The sequence below is a fragment of the Scyliorhinus torazame genome, chromosome 12 (assembly GCF_047496885.1).
Source record: "Scyliorhinus torazame isolate Kashiwa2021f chromosome 12, sScyTor2.1, whole genome shotgun sequence".
NCBI lineage: Eukaryota > Metazoa > Chordata > Chondrichthyes > Carcharhiniformes > Scyliorhinidae > Scyliorhinus > Scyliorhinus torazame.
The window spans coordinates 228,940,360-228,962,221 of NC_092718.1; the positions used below are offsets into that span (position 1 = coordinate 228,940,360).

The following is a 21,862-nucleotide window of genomic DNA, read 5'->3' on the forward strand; positions in this document are numbered from 1 at the left end:
TGCGGGGGTGGAGTTTCTGCGTGCTGCGGGGGGGGGGAGTTTCTGCGTGCTGCGGGGGGAGTTTCTGCGTGCTGCGGGGGTGGAGTTTCTGCGTGCTGCGGGGGTGGAGTTTCTGCGTGCTGTGGGGGGGGGAGTTTCTGCGTGCTGCGGGGGGGAGTTTCTGCGTGCTGCGGGGGTGGAGTTTCTGCGTGCTGCGGGGGGGGGGAGTTTCTGCGTGCTGTGGGGGGAGGGTTTCTGCGTGCTGCGGGGGTGGAGTTTCTGCGTGCTGCGGGGGGGAGTTTCTGCGTGCTGCGGGGGGGAGTTTCTGCGTGCTGCGGGGGGGAGTTTCTGCCTGCTGCGGGGGGGAGTTTCTGCGTGCTGCGGGGGGGGGAGTTTCTGCGTGCTGCGGGGGGGGGGGGAGTTTCTGCGTGCTGTCGGGGGAGGGTTTCTGCGTGCTGCGGGGGGGGGGAGTTTCTGCGTGCTGCGGGGAGGAGTTTCTGCGTGCTGCGGGGGGGGGGGGGGGGGTTTCCGCCTGCTGCGGGGGTGGAGTTTCTGCGTGCTGTCGGGGGAGGGTTTCTGCGTGCTGTGGGGGGGGGGGGGGGAGTTTCTGCGTGCTGTGGGGGGAGGGTTTCAACGTGCTGGGGGGGGGAGTTTCTGCGTGCTGCGGGGGGGTTTCTGCGTGCTGCGGGGGGGGGGGGGGGGTTTCTGCGTGCTGCGGGGGGGTTCCTGCGTGCTGCAGCGGGTGTTTCTGCATGCTGTGGGGGGGGGGGGTTTCTGCGTGCTGCAGCGGGTGTTTCTGCATGCTGTGGGGGGGGGGGTTTCTGCGTGCTGCGTGGGGGAGTTCTGCCTGCTGCGGGGGGGGGGGGTTTCTGCGTGCTGCGTGGGGGAGGGTTCTGCGTGCTGCGGGGGGGGGGCGGTTTCTGCGTGGGGGAGTTTCTGCCTGCTGCGGGGGGGGGGGGAGTTTCTGCGTGCTGTGGGGGGAGGGTTTCTGCCTGCTGCGGGGGGGGGGGGACTTTCTGCGTGCTGTGGGGGGAGGGTTTCTGCGTGCTGCGGGGGGGGGGGGGGCGGTTTCTGCGTGCTGCGTGGGGGAGTTTCTGCCTGCTGCGGGGGGGGGGGGGGGAGTTTCTGCGTGCTGTGGGGGGAGGGTTTCTGCGTGCTGCGGGGGGGGGGGGTTCCTGCGTGCTGCAGCGGGTGTTTCTGCATGCTGTGGGGGGGGGGGGGGTGAGTTTCTGCATTCTGCAGGGGGGTTTCTGCGTGCTGCAGCGGGTGTTTCTGCATGCTGTGGGGGGGGGGAGTTTCTGCCTGCTGCGGGGGGGGGGGGGAGTTTCTGCGTGCTGTGGGGGGAGGGTTTCTGCGTGCTGCGGGGGGTTCCTGCGTGCTGCAGCGGGTGTTTCTGCATGCTGTGGGGGGGGGGGGGGTGAGTTTCTGCATTCTGCAGGGGGGTTTCTGCATGCTGTGGGGGGGGGGGGGTTTCTGCGTGCTGCAGCGGGTGTTTCTGCATGCTGTGGGGGGGCGGGGTTTCTGCGTGCTGCAGCGGGTGTTTCTGCATGCTGTGGGGGGGGGGGTTTCTGCGTGCTGCGTGGGGGAGTTCTGCCTGCTGCGGGGGGGGGGGGGTTTCTGCGTGCTGCGTGGGGGAGGGTTCTGCGTGGGGGGGAGTTCTGCCTGCTGCGGGGGGGGGGCGGTTTCTGCGTGGGGGAGTTTCTGCCTGCTGCGGGGGGGGGGGGGGGGAGTTTCTGCGTGCTGTGGGGGGTGGAGTTTCTGCCTGCTGCGGGGGGGGGGGACTTTCTGCGTGCTGTGGGGGGAGAGTTTCTGCGTGCTGCGGGGGGGGGGGGGGGGGGGCGGTTTCTGCGTGCTGCGTGGGGGAGTTTCTGCCTGCTGCGGGGGGGGGGGGGAGTTTCTGCGTGCTGTGGGGGGAGGGTTTCTGCGTGCTGTGGGGGGGGGGGGGGGTGAGTTTCTGCGTTCTGCCAGGAAGTCCAAGAACGGTTGCCACCGCCTGAAGAACCCTTGCACCGATCCCCTTAAGGCAATTTTCACCCTCTCCAATTTAATAAACCCCGCCATATCGTTGATCCAGGATTCCACGCTTGGGGGCCTCGCATCCTTCCACTGAAGAAGAATCCTTTGCCGGGCTACCAGGCCTCTTTCGCCTCCTGCACACCCGGCTCCTTTGCCACCACAAATATTGCAAGCCCCCACCCCAGCTTGACCCTGGAACCTACCACCCTCGCTACACCCTTCCAAAAGCCCTCCAGCGCTGGGCACGCCCAGAACAAGTGGGTGTGGTTTGCTGGGCTCCCTGAGCACCTAACACACCTGTCCTCGCACCCAAAGGACCGGCTTATCCTTGCCCCGGTCATGTGAGCCTTATGCAGCACCTTAAATTGTATGAGGCTGAGCCTCGCGCAAGAGGAGGAAGAGTTCACTCTCCCCAGGGTATCCGCCACGTCCCCTCATCAATTTCCTCACCCAACTCCTCCTCCCACTTACCCTTTAGCTCCTCCGCCGAGGCCTACTCCTGCATCACCTGATACGTTGCCGAGATCATCCCCTCTCCAACCCACACCCCCGGCTGCACCCTGTCCTGGACCCTGCGTGGCGGCAGCAGTGGGAACTCCACCACCTGCCGCCGAACAAACGCCCTTACCTGCATATATCTGAAGGTGTTCCCCGGGGGGAGCCCGAACTTCTCCTCCAGCTCACCCAGGCTCGCGAACTTCCCGTCCACAAACAGGTCCCCCATTCTTCTAATACCTGCCCTGTGCCAGCTCAGGAACCCTCCGTCCATCCTCCCCGGGACAAACCGGTGGTTCCCCCGAATCGGGGACCACACCGAGGCCCCCACCTCCCCCCTGTGATGTCTCCATTGCCCCCAAATTTTGAGGGTAGCCGCCACCATCGGGCTCGTGGAATACCTCGTTGGAAGAAGCGGCAGCGGCGCCGTCACCAGCGCCTCCAGGCTCGTGCCCACACAGGACGCCATCTACAGCCTCTTCCATGCCGCCTCATCCCCCTCCATAACCCACTTACACACCATCGCCACGTTGGCGGCCCAATAATACCCACAGAGGTTAGGCAGCGGCAAGCCCCACCTATCCCTACACCGCTCCAGGAACATCCTTCTCACCCTCGGGGTCTTCTGCGCCCACACAAACCCCATAACGCTCCTGTTAACCCGCCTGAAGAAGGCCTTAGGGATCAGGATGGGGAGGCATTGGAACAGGAACAAAAACCTCGGGAGCACCGTCATTTTAACTGACTGCACCCTACCCGCCAGGGAGAGTGGCAGCACGTCCCACCTCTTAAACTCCTCCTCCATCTGCTCCACCAGCCTCTTGAAGTTAAGTTTATGTAGGGCCCCCCAGCTCTAGCCACCTGGTGGGGAGGTGCAAGTAGGGGTGGTCTGGGAGGCGCTGAAGGCGGTGGTCAGAGGAGAGCTGATCTCCATTAGGGCACACAAGGGGAGGGGGGAAGAGGAGAGAGAGGAAGAGGTTGGTGGGGGAGATGGTGAGGATGGACAGGAGGTACGCGGAGGCCCCGGAAGAGGGATTGCTTAGGGAGCGGCATAGCCTCCAGGCTGAGTTCGATTTGTTGACCACCTGGAAGGCGGAGGCGCAGTGGAGGAAGGCGCAGGGGGCGGTATATGAATACGGAGAAAAGGCGAGCCGGATGCTGGCGCACCAGCTTCGGAAGCAGGAGGCAGCTAGGGAGATCGGGGGAGTTAGGGATGGAGGAGGGAGCACGGTGCGAAGTGCGGTGGGTATCAATGGGGTCCTCAGGGACTTCTACGAGGAACTGTACCGGTCTGAGCCCCCACTGGAAGAGGGAGGGATGGGTCGCTTCCTGGACCGGCTGAGGTTTCGAGGGTGGAGGAGGGGCAGGTGGCGGAGTTGGGGGCACCGGTTGGGTTGGAGGAGCTGGTTAAAGGGATAGGGAACATGCAGGCAGGGAAGGCACCGGGGCCGGATGGGTTCCCGGTTGAATTTTACAAGAAGTATTCGGACCTGCTGGGCCCGCTGTTGGTAAGGACCTTCAACGAGGCAAGGGAAGGGGGGGCTCTGCCCCCGACGATGTCTAGAGCGCTGATTTCCCTGATCCTGAAGCGGGACAAGGATTCCCTACAGTGTGGGTCATATAGGCCGATCGCACTCCTAAATGTAGATGCAAAGTTGCTGGCAAAGAATTTGGCCATGAGGATAGAGGACTGTGTGCCGCAGGTCATACACAAGGATCAGACGGGGTTTGTGAAAGGGAGGCAGTTGAATACTAATGTACAGAGGCTCTTGAATGTCATAATGATGCCGGCGATGGAAGGGGAAGCGGAGATAGTGGCGGAGATGGATGCGGAGAAGGCCTTGATAGGGTGGAATGGGGGTACCTGTGGGAGGTGTTGAAAAGGTTCGGGTTCGGGGAGGGGTTCGTCAAGGGGGTGAGGCTGCTGTATGAGGCCCCGGTGGCGAGTGTGGCCACGAACAGAAGGAGGTCAGAGTATTTCCGGCTACACCGGGGGACGAGGCAGGGGTGTCCCCTGTCCCCCCTGCTCTTTGCACTGGCGATTGAACCCCTGGCCATGGCGTTGAGGGAGTCGAGGAACTGGAGGGGGCTGGTGCGGGGTGGGGAGGAGCATCGGGTGTCGCTCTATGTGGATGATTTACTGCAATATGTGGCGGGCCCGGTGGAATGCCGGAGATGATGTGGATCCTTAGGGAGTTTGGAGATTTTTCCAGGTACAAGCTTAATATGGGCAAGAGCGAGTTGTTCGTGGTGCACCTGGGGGACCAGGAGAGGGGGACTGGTGGCTCCCGCCTGCGTGCTGCAGGGGCGTGTTTCTCAGCAACGGCAGATGGCCCGCTGGTGGCTGCTGCCAGGACCTGGGATTTCCCATTTTAGCCACACCCGCAGCAGGGGTTCGCCGTCTGCGGGACTGGACGATCCCGCTGGCGAGAGCAACCAGAAAATCACCCCCAGATTTCTGGGCTGGTATTGGCAGAAACCAGACAAGAGGAATTCCTATAATTACAGTTGCTTTCCATTGGATTGTACAACATATTGCTGCTTTCCACAATCCTTAGGTTAATGGTTGCCTTCCATGGATCCAAAGATCAACTGATGCCCAACTGAGCAAAGCAGGTGGGAGATAGTGCTTGCCCAGTTCTTCATCTTACCTTCGCACGCAATCCTCTCTTAGTCTTATCAACCTTTCTTCTTGTTTGACTTTCTCCATATACCGCATGTGTTGAGCTTCTCGTTCTTCTCTATAAAGAACAAAGAAAAGTACATGATGTGGAGATGCCGGCGTTGGACTGGGGTGAGCACAGTAAGAAGTCTTACAATACCAGGTTAAAGTCCAACAGGTTTGTTTTGAATCACGAGCTTTTGGAGCACTGCTGAGGATGGAGCAGTGCTCCGAAAGCTAGTGATTTGAAACAACCCATTGGACTTTAACCTGGTGTTGTAAGACTTCTTACAAAGAAAAGAACAGCACAGGAACAGGCCCTTCGGCCCTCCAAGCCTGTGCCGACCATGCTGCCCGTCTAAACTAAAATCTTCTACACTTCCGGGGTCCGTATCCCTCTATTCCCATCCTATTCATATATTTGTCAAGATGCCCCTTAAACGTCACTATCGTCCCTGCTTCCACCACCTCCTCCGGTAGCGAGTTCCAGGCACACACTACCCTTTATGTAAAAAACTTGCCTCGTACATCTCCTCTAAACCTTGCCCCTCTCACCTTAAACCTACGCCCCCTAGTAATTGACCCCTCTGCCCTGGGAAAAAGCCTCTGACTATCCACTCTGTCTATGCCCCTCATAATTTTGTAGACCTCTGTCAGGTCGCCCTTCAACCTCTGTCGTTCCAGTGAGAACAAACCGAGTTTATTCAACCGCTCCTCATAGCTGCAAAATAGACAAATGAAAGTGCTCTGGTATTGTGTGCTTTGTTAGGTTTTTATTTAAAACTACGTTCTATCACCGGAACTGATATATTTTACAAACTTATACGGGTTGTGCACTCCTTATGAAATTCTAAAATTCAATAAGCTCTGAAATCCGTACTTTTTTTTTCAGTGCTGATGTGGTGCCATGAGTGGAAAATCGAAGGTTCCAGGGAGATACCACAGGCGGTAACGAACACTAGATGGGCTGTTTTGGTACCAAAACATCTGTTTTCAGCAGTCCTCATAATGATAATTATAAAAATCGCTTATTGTCACAAGTTCAATGAAGTTCCTGTGAAAAGAATTAAACCCACAGCTGCTGGCCTTGTTCTGCATTACAAGCCAGCTTTTTAGCCCACTGTGCTAAACCGGCCCCTAATAGCCGCATGTTAGTGCATTACTCATGATTATCCTGTATTTTTTCTGTGCTTTGCGGTGTGAATATACTGTTCAAAATGTCGGAAAAGGCCGGCAGATACCCCTATGGGTAATAGTGAAAAGGAAAAATGGAAGCAATTATGCTTATGCATAACACAGAAACACAAGTTATTGCAAAAACTTGACATGGTGTAAGTGTGAGGCTTCTTATGGAAGAGTATGGTGGGCAGCATGGTGGTGCAGTGGTTAGCACTGCTGCCTAACGGCAGCGAGGACCAGGTTCGATCCGGGCTCTGGGTCACTGTCCGTGTGGAGTTTACACATTCTCCCCGTGTTTGCGTGGGTTTTGCCTCCACAACCCAAAGGTGTGCAGTGTAGGTGAATTGGCCACGCTAAATTGCCCCTTCATTGGAAAAAAATGAATTGGGTACACTAAATTAAAAAAAGAATAGAAGAGTATGGTGCTGAAACGACCACCACCTATGATCTGAACAAACAGAAGGACAAACTGCTAAAATTCTATGCTGAAAGTGAGGAGCAGAAGCGAATGAAAAATAGAAAAACATTGCATAAGGTGAAAAATGAAGATCTTGATTGTGAATTGAAAGAGTGGATTTGTCAGCGTCAGAGTGAGCATTTGCCGCTTAACGCTTTGCTTATCATGAAACAAGCAAAGATCTATCATGACAAACTTCGAATTGAAGGTAACTGTGAATATTCTGCAGGCTGGCTGCAGAGATTTAAGAGAAGGCATGGCATTCAATTTTAAAGATTTGTGGTGATAAAGCCTCTGCTGATCACGAGGCAGCAGAGAAATTCACTGATGAGTTTGCCAAGATAATCACCGATGGAAATCTAACACCAAAACAAATCTACAATGCTGATGAGACATCGTTAAGCTGATGTTAATGTCCCAGGAAGACACCGACTACAGCTGATGAAGACCCCTATAGGTGTAAAGAATGGCAAGGAAAGAATGACTGTGCTGGGATGTACTAACGCAGCAAGCATGCACAAGTATAAACTTGCTGTGATGGACGCTATGTCCTCGCTGTTATAAAGGAGTGACTACCTTACCAGTCCATTATTACACAAACACGAGGGCATGGATCACCAGGGACATTCTTTCTGATTGGTTTCACAAACATTTTGTACCAGCAGCTCGTGCCCACTGCAGGGGAGCTGGACTGGATGTCAACTACAAGATTTTGTTATTTCTTGACAACTGTTCTGCACATCCCCCAGCTGAACTTCTCATCAAGAATAATGTTTATGCCATCTACTTTCCCCCAAATGTGATGTCATTAATTCAACCATGTGACCAAGGTATCCTTAGAAACCTAAAGAGTAAATATAAAGATTGTTTCCTGAACAGCATGTTGGCAGCAGTGAACAGAGGAGTGGGTGTGGAAGGTTTCCAAAAGGAGTTTATTGTAAAGGATGCCATCTATGCTGCTGCTAACACATGGAACACTGTAGATAAAGACAACCTTGTGCATGCCTGGCACAACTTGTGGCCTACGACTATGTTCAATGATGATGATGAACAAAGTGATATCAGACCTCCTTATATATGCAAAAGGAATACCTCGGATGTTGTCAATAAGCTGGAGGAAATGGACTTCGAAAACGTTTTCAATATTGATAATGAGGCTCCAGTTGTTCATTCAATGACTGATGGTGAAATAGCTGAAATGGTTCTGAATCAAAGTGATCGTGATGATGATAGTGAAGATGGAGATTACATTGTTAACACAGTGGAAAAAGTGCCCATAGACGTCATGGTGAAATGTGTGGCGGAGTTATTGAAGGACTAGAACAGCGTACATTCATAATGGAGCAAGAAATCATGTCAGCATATAAAATCAAAGAGAGGCTACTATGACAAGGGCAGCACGGTAGCACAGTGGTTAGCACAGTTGCTTTACAGCTCCAGGGTCCCAGGTTCGATTCCCGGCTTGGGTGATTGTCTGTGCGGAGTCTGCACGTTCTCCCTGTGTCTGCTTGGGTTTTGTCCGGGTGCTCCGGTTTCCTCCCACAGTCCAAAGATGTGCTGTTAGGTGAATTGGCCATGATACATTGCCCGTAGTATCCAAAAAAAACATTAGGTGGGGTTACTGGGTTACAGGGATTGGGTGGAGGCGTGGGTTTAAGTGGGGTGCTCTTTCCAAGGGCCGGTGCAGACTCAATGGGCCGAATGATCTCCTTCTGTACTGTAAATTCTATGATCGATGAAAAACCATTGTCAATGATGCAGCCGACGCCAGAAGAAACATTGAAGAAAGCCATTCAGCACAGTGCATCCTCATCCTTTTGCATGACATCTGAATTTAATCCCCACGTAAAGTAATTGAAGTTCTGATGGTTCAATGTACATCTTATTATTTAATGATTAAAATATTGCATATTGAATTTGTTAAACCTTGCTTGGCTTAGAACAAACAGAACAAAGAACAATACAGCAGAGGAACAGGCCCTTCGGATCTCAAGCCTGTGCCGATCACGTGTCCTATCTAGACCAATTGCCTGTATCCTATATAATGTTTATTGTCACAAGTAGGCTTACATTAACACTGCAATGAAGTTACTATGAAAAGCTCCTATTCGCCACATTCCTGCGCTTGTTCAGGTACACAGAGGGAGAATTCAGAATGTCCAATTCACCTAACAGCAAGTCTTTCGGGACTTGCGGGAGGAAACCCACGCAGACACAGGGAGAACGTGCAGACTCCGCACAGACAGTGACCCAAGCCGGGAATCGAACCTGGGACCCTGGCACTGTGAAGCAATAGTGTTAACCACTGTGCTACCGTGCTGTCCCACCTGTTCATGAGTCTATCCAGATAAGTCTTAAAGCAGAAAGACTTAAGCAGAATTAATTGTCCTGTTGAATCTGTACATGAAATATAAATGTATTTTGTGCTTAGACTTGGGTCACATCCCCGCTGGGTGAGCAACCATATTATATAGGTAATTACAGGTTTTCCAAAATTTGAAAGATTCTGGAATCTGAGACGCTTTCGGCCCAAGCATTTCGAATAAGCGATGCTCAACCTGAAATGCCATTCTGAGGAAACACAAATATGAAGAAAGACTTAAAATTTGGGTTTTATTCGCTTAAATAATAGATAGGATAGAAATGTTTAGAATTATGAAAGAGAGATCACATGATGCAGGCGTGGATTAGCAATGTTTCCAGGGGCTCTGATACAGTGCCACATGGCTGGTTCGTTAGGAAATTATAAATTTTTGGAATTGATGGGTCCTCGGCAGCATGGTTTAGAAGTTGGCTGATAGGAAACAGAGGGTAGGTATAGACGGGCATTTCTCAGATTGCAGAAGAGTTGAAAGTGGTGTTCCCCAGGGCTCAGTGTTGGGACCCTTTTCTGATTTATATAAATGATTTAGAAGTGCGTGTTGAGGGAAAAATCTCTAAATTTGCAGATGATGCGGGGGCCGGGTCGGGGGGGGGGGTCGTGGACCTGAAGGGGTGCGTGATGCAGCCCAAAAAGGGATATGACTGATCGGCAGGGTGTCAGCAGTGGTGTGAAAGCTGAGGGAGTTCATGGAGCACATGGGAGGGGTGGACCTCTGGAGGTTTGGGCGAAGGAGTTTTCATACTTCTCCCATTGGCACCGGGTGTACTCCAGGATTGCCTTTTTTGTGATGGACAAGGCGCTGTTGGCGGGGGTGGCCGACTCGGAATATTTGGCGATTGTGGTTTCTAACCACACGCCGCATTGGATAGACGAGGGTGGCTCTGGAGGGGGGGAGGGGCGCAACAGCTGTAGTGGAGGCTAGACATGGGGTTTCTGGTGGATGAGGAGGTGCGTGAGCGGGTGCGGGCTGCCATTTGGGGTTACGTGGAGTTGAACGACACAAGGGAGGTCACATCCACCACGTTGTGGGAGGCACTCAAGGCTGTAGTTAGGGGGAGTTTATATCGATTTGGACACAGAACGAGAAGGTCGAGCGGGAGGAGAAGGCAAGGCTGGTTGATGAGACTTTGAGGGTGGACAGGAGATTCTCGGAGGTGCCGGAGGTGGGTCTGTTGAGGTAGAGGCAAAAGCTCCTGATGGAGTTTGGGCTAATTTCCTTGGGGAAGGCGGTGGGACAGTTGCGGAGAGCCAGAGGAGCTGTGTACGAGTACAGGGAAATAGCCAGTAGGATGCTAGCCCATCAGTTGAGGAAGCAAGAGGCGGAAAAGGTAATTGGTGGAGTGAGGGATAATAAGGATAAGGTGGTGTTTGACCCGGAGGAGGTGAATCGGGTTTTTGAGGCCTTTTATAAGAGGCTCTACAACTCAGAGCCCCTAACTGGGGAGGGGATGTGGCGGTTCCTAGATAGGTTGGAGTTTCCCAAAGTGCAGGATAGGCTAATTCAGGGACTGGGGCCCCAATTGGGCTGAGGGAGATGATGGATGGTGTGTGCACGATGCAAGCGGGTAAGGCCCTGGGGCCGGACAGATTCCGGTAGAGTTTTATAAAACGTTTGGGGCAGACCTGGGGCCACTGTTGGTGAGGGTGTCTAATGAAGCAAGGGAGAGGGGTAACTCTCCCCTACATTGTCGCAGGCTTCCAGCTCCCTGATATTAAAGAAGGATAAGGACCAGAAGCAGTGTGGGTCGTACCGCCCAATATCATTACTGAATGTAGATGCCAAGTTATTGGCGAAGATCCTGGCATCGCGGTTTGAGGACTGTGTGCTGGGGGTGATAGGCGAGGATCAGGCGGGGTTTGTGAAGGGAAGGCAATTGTTGGCGAATGTAATTAAGATGCTGTCAGAGGGGCAGGAGGTGGAGTTAGTGGTGGCAATGGACGTGGAGAAGGCTTTTAAAAAAAAAGTATTTTATTACAAACATGTATCAAAACAGGTTACAGCAAACACCCCGGGAAACATACTTCCCAACAATCAACTATACAGTCTGGACAGATTTTTCCTCTTTTTCAACCTCCCCCTCCCCCGCGACGAACAGCCCCTCAAACATCCCCCACCTTTCCTCAAACCCCCCTGAAGAGCCCCTTAACTCATATTTTATCTTCTCTAACCGCAGGAAGTCGTACAGGTCATCCAACCAAGTTGCTACCCCTGGTGGCGATGCCGACCGCCACTCCAGCAAAATTTGCCGCTGTGCAATCAGAGAGGCGAAGGCCACGACATTTTATTTCATTTCATTTCATCGGACTTCCTCCTCTATATGAGCTCCGGCTTCTCTGAGACCCCAAATATCGCCACCAAAGGGTCCGGATCCACCTCAGCCTCCACTATCCTGGCTAAGACCGCGACCCAGGATCTTCCCAATTTTTCGCAACCCCAAAACATGCGCGCGTGATTCGCTGGCCCCCGCCCACACCTCTCACACTCATCTGCTACCCCCTGAAAGAACCACTCATTCTCGCCCGAGTCATATGCACCCTGTGCACCACCTTAAACTGTATCAGGCTCATCCTTGCACATGAGGAGGTCCCGTTTACCCTACGCAGTGACTCACTCCACGCTCCCCAATTGATCTCCTCTCCCAACTCCGCTTCCCATTTCTCCTTGATCTTCACCACCCACTCGCCTCCAGTCACTTGTATATATCCCCAATTCTTCCTCCCCTTCCACCTCTGGGAGCAGCAGTCGCTCCAGCAGGGTGTATCCCGGCAACCTAGGGAACCCCCTCCAGACCTTTCGCGCAAAGTTCCTAATCTGCAGATACCTGAACTCACTCGCCCTCAGCAGCTCTCCCTCTCCCTTAGCTCCTCCAGACTGGGGAACCCTTCCTCCAAATACAGATCCCTCACCTTGACCAGCCCCACTTCCCTCCACCTCCTGTATACACTATCCATCCACCCTGGCTCAAACCCATGATTCTCGCACAGCGGCGTTAGCACCGACATCCCTTCCACCCTAAAATTCCTCCTCAACTGACTCCACAGCATGGTAGCATAGTGGTTAACACAGTTGCTTCACAGCTCCAAGGTCCCAGGTTCGATTCCCGGCTTGGGTCACTGTCTGTGCAGAGTCTGCATGTTCTCCCCGTGTCTGCGTGGGTTTCTTCCGGGTGCTCCGGTTTCCTTCCACAGTCCAGGGATGTGCAGGGTTAGGTGGATTGGCCATGCTAAATTGCCCTCAGGTCAGATGGGGTTACTGGGTTATGGGGATAGGGTGAAGGTGTGGGCTTAATTGGGGTGCTCTTTCCAAGAGCCGGTGCAGACTTGATGGGCCAAATGGCCTCCTTCTGCACTGTAAATTCTATGAAATATCTTCACTGTGGACTGTACCACCGGGCTCCTTGAATACCTACTTGGAGCCATTGGCAACGCTGCTGTCACCATAGCCCTCAAACTAGACCCCCTACAAGATTCCTTCTCCATCCTAACCCACTCTACCCCTTCTCCTTCCCAGCATCGCTGCACCTTGGCGGAGAAGATTTTTGAGTGGGTGTATTTGCACGAGGTGCTGGGAGGGTTTGGGCAGGGTTTGTGGTTTCAGTCCTGCTGCTGTAGAGTGCACTGGTGTAGAGCGTGCGGACGAACCAAGTGAGTTCTGGGTACTTTGGGCTACATTGGGGAAGAGCCAGGAGTGCCCGCTTTCCCCGTTGCTTTTTGCCTTCGCCAGAGATGTTGGCAATGGCGCTTAGGGCGGCAAGAGATTGGAAAGGGATTGAGCGGGTGGTGTGCCGAGCGTAGGGTCTTGTTTTACGGAAACGACCTGTTGCTGCATGTTTCAGACCTGGTGGGCAACATTGGAGGTATTATCGAGATCCTGGGGGAATTTGGCCGGTTTTTGGGATATAAATTGAACATGGGAAAGAGGGAGGTGTTCCTGATCAATGCCAGAGGGCGGGAAAAGAGACTAGGGGAGTTGCTGTTTAGGATGGTGCGGGCTCGTTTCAGGTATTTGGGTATCCAGGTGGTGTGGCGCTGGGCACAGTTGCATTAACTGAACTTGGCTCAATTGATGGAGCAGATAAAGACAGGCTTTAAGAAGTGGGATGTGCTGGCAGGGCGATTGCAGGCGGGGAAAATAACAGTGGTGACTAGGTTTCTGTTTGTGTTTCAGAACCTCCTGATCTTTGTCCCCAAGTCATTCTTCAGGAAGGTCAATGGGCTAATCTCCAGGTTTGTGTGGGTGGGGAAGACCCCGTGGTTGCGGCGGGCTTTCATAGAGCAGGGGCGAGGGGGGCGCTGGCATTTCTGAATAAGGTAAAGATTGCAATGTTGAGGAAATGTGCCATGGGAGAGGGGTCGCCGTGGGGGCGGATCAGAGGAGGCATTGTGTAAGGGTACGTGTTTAAGGGCTTTGTTGTTGGTGCCTTGACGGTTCTTGTCGGCCAGGTCCACCGCGAGCCCATAGGTGGTGTCGGCCCTAAGGGTTTGGGGGCAGTGGAGGCAGCATTTGGAGCTGGAGGGTGCCTCAGTGTGGGTGCCGATCTGTAATAACCATCGGTTTGCGCTGGCGAAGCTGGATGTGAGCTTTAGGGGATGGCGACAAGCAGGGATTGAGCGCTTTGGGGACTTGTTTATAGGGGGAAAGTTTGCTGGGCTGGAGGACCTGGAAGAAGTGAATGAGTTGCCCAGCGGGATTGGCTTTATGTATCTGCAGGTTAGGAACGTCGTGAGGAAGGAGAACCACGTCCACATGTTCCGGGCGTGTCCAGGACTGAGGGGGTTCTGGCAGGGGTTCTCGGATGTCATGTCCGAGGTGTTGGGGGTGGGGGTGGTTCTGAGTCCAAAGGTGGCGATATCTGGGGAGTTGGAACACCCGGGAGTCCAGGGGGTTAGAGAGGCCGATGTTTTGGCCTATGCCCCCCTGATAGCCCAGAGATGGATTTTGCTAGGGTGGCAGGACTTGGAGCTGTCGAAAGCGGGGGTGTGGACGTGCGACCTGGCAGAATTTCTGAGGCTGGAGAAAGTCAGGTTCGCTCTGCGAGGGTAAGCACAGAGGTTCATCCAGAGGTGAAAACCATTTAATGATTTATTCAAGGAAGATTGAGGGGTCGGGGTGGGGGGGTTATTAAGGGAGTTCAAATGGGGAATGCGGGATGTGGTGGAGGGTTGGTGTCGGGGGCATGCGGGATGTGGTTGTTTATTGAGTTGTTTTGTTGTTCTTCTGATATTTTGTGTTTATGTGAAAATGCCTTGAAGAAAAATATTTCAATTATATTTGCAGATGATACTAAGCTTGGAAGAATAGTGAATTCTGAGGATGACGTTGAGCCAGCAACAAATGCTAGCCAGCCAGCGACGGCCACATCTCATGAACGAATAAAGAAAAAAAAAGATGGAAGGGACCTCCTGTATTGGAAAGTCCCTGCAAGCACTGGTCACCACCCTGCTCCCATTTCCCCCAATCAAGAACTCGACCAGCCCGGTGGTGGGAGCCACACTACGAGCCTGGAAGCAGCTTAGACACCACTTTCAGCTAAAAGACATGTCTGTCTCAGCCCCTATCTGCAAAAACCACAGATTTATCCCGACCACAATGGACGCCATGTATAAAACCTGGAGACGGGAGTGTCAGAGACTTGTACATAGACAGCAGAGAAGCAAGCCTGGGGAACTAACAAAAGGGAACGAGCTCCGATAACTTCAGATATGGTACCCAGTTGCCCAGACAAACCCTGCTAGACAACCTGTTATCACAGGACGTATTAGGGGAGGGGAAGCGGACAGATACATAAGGACGATTACTAGAGGAGGTAAGGGCCCCACTGGACAAAACGAGAGAGGTGGGATGAAGAACTAGGCATCGAGACAAGGGAGGACTCTGGAGCGAGACCTTTCACAGGGTGAACTCCACCTCCTCATGTGCAAGGCTGAGCCTGATGCAGCTGAAGGTGGTGCACAGGGCACACCTGACAAGGACACGCATGAGCGGTTTCTTCCCGGATGCAGAAGACAGATGTGAACGATGTGAGGGGTTCTGGCCAACCACTCCCACATGGTCTGGTCCAGCCCAAGACTAATCAGATTCTGGACCACTTTTTGCGAGAACATGTCCAAGGTTTTGGAAACTTTGAATAATGAAGAATATTGTGAGCCTAGTCAAAAAGAAAGATGAAGCATTCATCAGGGCTAGAAGGCTGGGAACAGATGAAGCCCTTGAGGAATATAAAGAAAGTAGGAAGGAACTTAAGCAAGGAGTCAGGAGGATTAAAAGGGGCCATGAAAAGTCATTGGCCATCAGGATTAAGGAGAATTCCAAGTCTTTTTATACATCTGTAAAGAACAAGAGGAGAGCCAGGGAAAGGATTGGCCCACTCAAGGACAGAGGAAGGAATCTGTGTGTGGAGCCAGAGGAAATTGGTGAGGCATTAAATTAATACTTTGCATCAGTATTCACTTATTGGATGGGGTGTCTGGGGAAGGGTGTGTAGATCGTCTGGGTCATGTCGATAACAAAAAGGAGGAGGTGTTGGCCACCTTAAAAAACATTAAGGTAGATAGGTCCCCAGGGCCTGATGGGATCTATCCCAGAATACTGAGGACGCAAGGGAGGAAATTGCTGAGGCCTTGAGAGAAATCTTTGTGTCCTCACTGGCTACAGGTGAGGCCCAGAGGACTGGAGAATAGCCAATGTTGTTCTTTTGTTTAAGAAGGGCAAGGATAATCCAGGAAATTACAGGCCAGTGAGCCTTACGTCAGTGGTAGGGAAATTATTGGAGAGGATACTTAGGGACAGGATTTACCCCCATTTGAAAACAAATGGACTTATTAGCGAAAGGCAGCAGGTTTTGTGAAGGGGAGGTTATGTCTCACTAACTTGATCGGGTTTTTTGAAGAAGTGACAAAGATGATTGATGCAGGTAGGACAGTGGATGTTGTCTATATTGACTTCAGTAAGGCCTTTGACAAGGTCCCTCATGGCAGACTGGTACAAAAGGTGAAGTCGCGCGGGATCAGGGGTGAGCTGGCAAGATGGATACAGGACTGGCTCGGTCATAGTAGACAGAGGGTAGTAGTGGAAGGGTGCGTTTCTGAATGGAGGGCTGTGACGAGAGGTGTTTTGCAGGGATCAGTGCTATTTTTAGTATATATAAATGATTTGGAGGAAAATGTAACTGGTCTGATTAGTAAGTTTGCGGACAACACAAAAGTTGGTGGAGTTGCAGATAGTGATGAGGATTGTCAGGATAAAGCAGGATTTAGATCGATTGGAGACTTGGACGGAGAGATGGCAGATGGAGTTTAATCTGGACAAATGTGAGGTGATGCGTTTTGGAAGGTCTAATACAGGTGGGAAATATACAGTAAATGGCAGAACCCTCAAGAGTATTGACAGGCAGAGAGATCGAGGCACACAGGTTCACACATCACTGAAAGTGGCAACGCAAGTGGAGGAGGTAGTCAAGAAGACATACGGCATGTTTGCCTTCATCAGTCGGGGCATTGAGTATAAAAATTGGCAAGTCATGTTGCAGCTGTACAGAACCTTAGTTAGGCCCCACTTTGAATATTGCATACAATTCTGGTCGCCACATAACCAGAAGGATGTGGAGGCTTTGGAGAGGGTGCAGAAAAGATTTACCAGGATGTTGCCTGGTATGGAGGGCATTAGCTATGCGGAGAGGTTGGATAAACACGGTTTGTCCTCACTGGAATGACGGAGGTTGAGGGGCGACCTGACAGAAGATTACAAAATTATGAGTGGCATGGACAGATGGATAGTCAGAGGCTTTTTCCCAGGGTAGAGAGGTCAATTACTAGGGGGCATAGGTTTAAGGTGCGCGGGGCAAAGTTTAGAGGAGATGTATGAGGCAAGTTTTCTACACAGAGGGTAGTGGGTGCCTGGAACCCACTGCTGGGGGAGGTGGTGGAAGCAGATTTGATAGCAATGTTTAAGAGGCATCTTGACAAATACATCAATAGGATGAGAATAGAAGGATATGGAGTCTGGAAGTGTAGAAGGTTTTAGTTTAGATGGGCAGCATGGTCGGCACAGGCTTGGAGGGCCGAAGGGCCTGTTCCTGTGCTGTACTTTTCTTTGTTCTTTGTTGATATGGGGGTTAAGGTGGAGCCACACCCATTAGCAGTCTTCTTGGTGTCAGAATAGCCAGATAGAAACAGTTCACAACCATCTTCAAAGACCCGTTAGTGGCCAGCAGCTAGGGGGAGGGTAGTCGGTGGATGCCAGGGGAAGGGGAGAGAGAGAGACAGGGGTGGGAGGAGTTGGGGGTAGCATCGACACTCCTACAAAAAAATACATTGTTTGCTCTACACCCGCTCCACAGGTGCTTCCACTATGACCCTATCCTGCAACTTGTTGAATAAATATACATTTTAAAAATAAATCAATGCTGTTAACTGGCTTTTCTAACTTCTTAGAAAATTCGACGGGTAGCCAATCAGGACCAGGGCCTCACTCGATTGCATCAATCCAATGCCCTTCAGTACTTCCTCCGGACTCAACGTGACCCAACTCCTCCTGCCTTTCTCTTCCACCACTGGAAAGGACAATTCATCTAAAAATGCCGATATGACCGGCCTATTCTCTGGGGACTCTGACCCCAAGTAGCATTGACTTCATTCAGGGCGGAATCCAAATGGCCGTCCGAGTTTTTAATTTGTCTAATCTCTTGAGAAGTCGCTTGCCACCTCAGCTGGTGGACTAGAAGATGACTGGCCTTCTCCCCATACTCATAAAAAAAACATCAAGCGCCAGACGCTGGCTCGCCGCCTTCTCAGTGGACACAAATTAAATTGTGCTGGCAGCTTTTTCCTCCTCGTAAGCAGCTCTGGGGTCGGATCAGACGAATATTGGTGATCCCTCTAAAGGAGCGCATCCGCCAGCTGTTGCCGCTCTGTCCTCACTGTCCTATCCAAATGTGCCTGAAATGAGATTACCTCTCCCCTTGCAACCAGCTTCAGGGCTTCCCAAAGTGTGGAAGGAGAGACAGAGTTGTTCCTATTTATTCTAGTGTGTACCTCGATGGTCCTGATCATGTGCTCACAAAGCCCCCTGTCCGCCAACAGTGCTACGTCCAGCCTCCATGATGGGAACTGATGAGAATTTGCTCCAAGGCCAAGTCCACGAAGACTGGAGCAGGTTCCGAGATTACAATTGCAGAGTATTCTGCTCTCCGCACCCAGGATAGAGGGGACCCACCCATTAGGAAGAAGTCAATCCTGGAATAAACTTTATGCACGTGGGAAAAGAACGAGAGCCCTTTGTCCCCTGCGTGTAAAATCCACCACGGTCTCTCCCCTCCCCCCCAACATCTGTTCTATAAAGGCCAAGAGCACCTTTGCCATCCCCAAGAGAGCAAACGACTAAGGCTCGGATCAATCTAGCTTAGAAACCAATTGAAATCCCCTCTAAAGATCAGCTGGTGTGTATCCAAGTCAGGGATGGAAGTCAACATTCTTCCAAAATATACCTATTCAAACAAAACGGTCCCAAGTCCCTCCCAAGATAGCCACAGAATGATACAAAGAGAATCTCGTAATGACCATCAGCAAACTAACCTCTCCTCACCCCTTGCCCCAACTAACACCCCACCCAAATATACATACTGACACCTGATAAATAACCAAAAAAACCCTCCCCCAACTACTCACAGCTGCTAAGCTTTTCGAATAATGTGAGACTGTTTTGACAGTTGCAACTCCTTCCCCCATCTCACTCCTTTTAAAAAAAAATATGTTTACTCGAAGTTTTTCAACAAAAATTTTCAACCATTTAAACCCCCACCCCCGTAACAAAAAAGAAAAGAGAAGGAACAGAACAAAAATAAACATATCAATCCAACATATTACAGAACTTGTACAGTGGGTTCCTCCCGCACATATTGACTCTCCTACATGTTTATGTTTTTCCTTTTTCAAGTGCCCCTAAGAAAACCCCCTTCCCCGCCCACCCATATACCCCCCCCCACCGAAAGAGACTCCCCCTCTCCCTGCTGCTGACCGGCCTCCATCTAACGCTCCGTGAGATAGTCTAGGAACGGTTGCCACCGCCTGTAGAACCCCTGCGCAGACTCTCTCAAGGCAAACTTTATCCACTCCAGCTTGATGAACCCTGCCATGTCATTTATCCAGGCTTCCACACTTGGGGGCTTCGCGTCTTTCCATAATAGCAAGATCCTCCGCCGGGCTACCAGGGACGCAAAGGCCAGGATACCGGCCTCTTTCGCCTCCTGCACTCCCGGCTCGTCCGCCACCCCAAATAGTGCCAGCCCCCAACTTGGCTTGACCTGGACTTTCACCACCCTAGACATAGTCCTCGCGATGAGGATAATGAGATGAGGAATAGGGAGAGAGAGCAATTAAACACGTGGCTACAGGGATGGTGCAGGCGGGAGGGATTCAGATTTCTGGATAACTGGGGCTCTTTCTGGGGAAGGTGGGACCTCTACAGACAGGATGGTCTACATCTGAACCTGAGGGGCACAAATATCCTGGGGGGGAGATTTGTTAGTGCTCTTTGGGGGGGGTTTAAACTAATGCAGCAGGGGCATGGGAACCTGGATTGTAGTTTTAGGGTAAGGGAGAATGAGAGTATAGAGGTCAAGAGCACAGATTTGACGTCGCAGGAGGGGGCCAGTGTTCAGGTAGGTGGTTTGAAGTGTGTCTACTTCAATGCCAGGAGTATACGAAATAAGGTAGGGGAACTGGCAGCATGGGTTGGTACCTGGGACTTCGATGTTGTGGCCATTTCGGAGCCATGGATAGAGCAGGGACAGGAATGGATGTTGCAGGTTCCGGGGTTTAGGTGTTTTAGTAAGCTCAGAGAAGGAGGCAAAAGAGGGGGAGGTGTGGCGCTGCTAGTCAAGAGCAGTATTACGGTGGCGGAGAGGATGCTAGATGGGGACTCATCTTCCGAGGTAGTATGGGCTGAGGTTATAAACAGGAAAGGAGAGGTCACCCTGTTGGGAGTTTTCTATAGGCCTCCAAATAGTTCTAGGGATGTAGAGGAAAGGATGGCGAGGATGATCCTAGATAAGAGCGAAAGTAACAGGGGAGTTATTATGGGAGACTTTAACTTTCCAAATATTGACTGGAAAAGATATAGTTCGAGTACATTAAATGGGTCGTTTTTTGTACAGTGTGTGCAGGAGGGTTTCCTGACACAATATGTTGACAGGCCAACAAGAGGTGAGGCCACGTTGGATTTGGTTTTGGGTAATGAACCTGGCCAGGTGTTGGATTTGGAGGTAGGAGAGCACTTTGGGGACAGTGACCACAATTCGGTGACGTTTACGTTAGTGATGGAAAGGGATAAGTATACACCGCAGGGTAAGAGTTATAGCTGGGGGAAGGGCAATTATGATGCCATTAGACGTGACTTGGGGGGGATAGGCTGGAGAAGTAGGCTGCAAGTGTTGGGCACACTGGATAAGTGGAGCTTGTTCAAGGATCAGCTACTGCGTGTTCTTGATAAGTACGTACCGGTCAGGCAGGGAGGAAGGCTTAGAGCGAGGGAACCGTGGTTTACCAAAGAAGTGGAATCTCTTGTTAAGAGGAAGAAGGAGGCCTATGTGAAGATGAGGTGTGAAGTTTCAGTTGGGGCGATGGATAGTTACAAGGTAGCGAGGAAGGATCTAAAGAGAGAGCTAAGAAGAGCAAGGAGGGGACATGAGAAGTATTTGGCAGGTAGGATCAAGGAAAACCCAAAAGCTTTCTATAGGTATGTCAGGAATAAGCGAATGACTAGGGTAAGAGTAGGACCAGTCAAGGACAGGGATGGGAAGTTGTGTGTGGAGTCTGAAGAGATAGGCGAGATACTAAATGAATATTTTTCGTCAGTATTCACTCAGGAAAAAGATAATGTTGTGGAGGAGAATGCTGAGACCCAGGCTATTAGAATAGATGGCATTGAGGTACGTAGGGAAGAGGTGTTGGCAATTCTGGACAGGCTGAAAATAGATAAGGCCCCGGGGCCAGGGAAGAGATTGCTGGACCTTTGGCTTTGATTTTTATGTCATCATTGGCTACAGGAATAGTGCCAGAGGACTGGAGGATAGCAAATGTGGTCCCTTTGTTCAAAAAGGGGAGCAGAGACAACCCCAGCAACTATAGACCAGTGAGCCTCACATCTGTAGTGGGTAAAGTCTTGGAGGGGATTATAAGAGACAAGATTTATAATCATCTAGATAGGAATAATATGATCAGGGATAGTCAGCATGGCTTTGTAAAGGGTAGGTCATGCCTCACAAACCTTATCGAGTTCTTTGAGAAGGTGACTGAACAGGTAGACGAGGGTAGAGCAGTTGATGTGGTGTATATGGATTTCAGTAAAGCGTTTGATAATGTTTCCCACGGTAGGCTATTGCAGAAAATACGGAGGCTGGGGATTGAGGGTGATTTAGAGATGTGGATCAGAAATTGGCTAGCTGAAAGACAGAGGGTGGTGGTTGATGGGAAATGTTCAGAATGGAGTTCAGTTACAAGTGGCGTACCACAAGGATCTGTTCTGGGGCTGTTGCTGTTTGTCATTTTTATCAATGACCTAGAGGAAGACGCAGAAGGGTGGGTGAGTAAATTTGTAGACAACACTAAAGTCGGTGGTGTTGTCGACAGTGTGGAAGGATCTAGCAGGTTACAGAGGGACATAGATAAGCTGCAGAGCTGGGCTGAGAGGTGG

The 21,862-nt window shown here is 51.6% G+C and overlaps 1 protein-coding gene across 9 annotated transcripts in view; it reads right to left on the minus strand.

Annotated features, from left to right (window-relative positions):
• Positions 1–21,862, minus strand: part of LOC140387046 (uncharacterized) — a 262,462-nt gene that overhangs the window by 107,432 nt on the left and 133,168 nt on the right. For all 9 annotated transcript variants that reach the window (XM_072470055.1, XM_072470052.1, XM_072470056.1 and 6 more), the window contains one exon: positions 5,142–5,231. In XM_072470055.1, the coding sequence (XP_072326156.1) occupies positions 5,142–5,231 (90 nt within the window). The remainder of the gene's footprint in view (positions 1–5,141; positions 5,232–21,862) is intronic.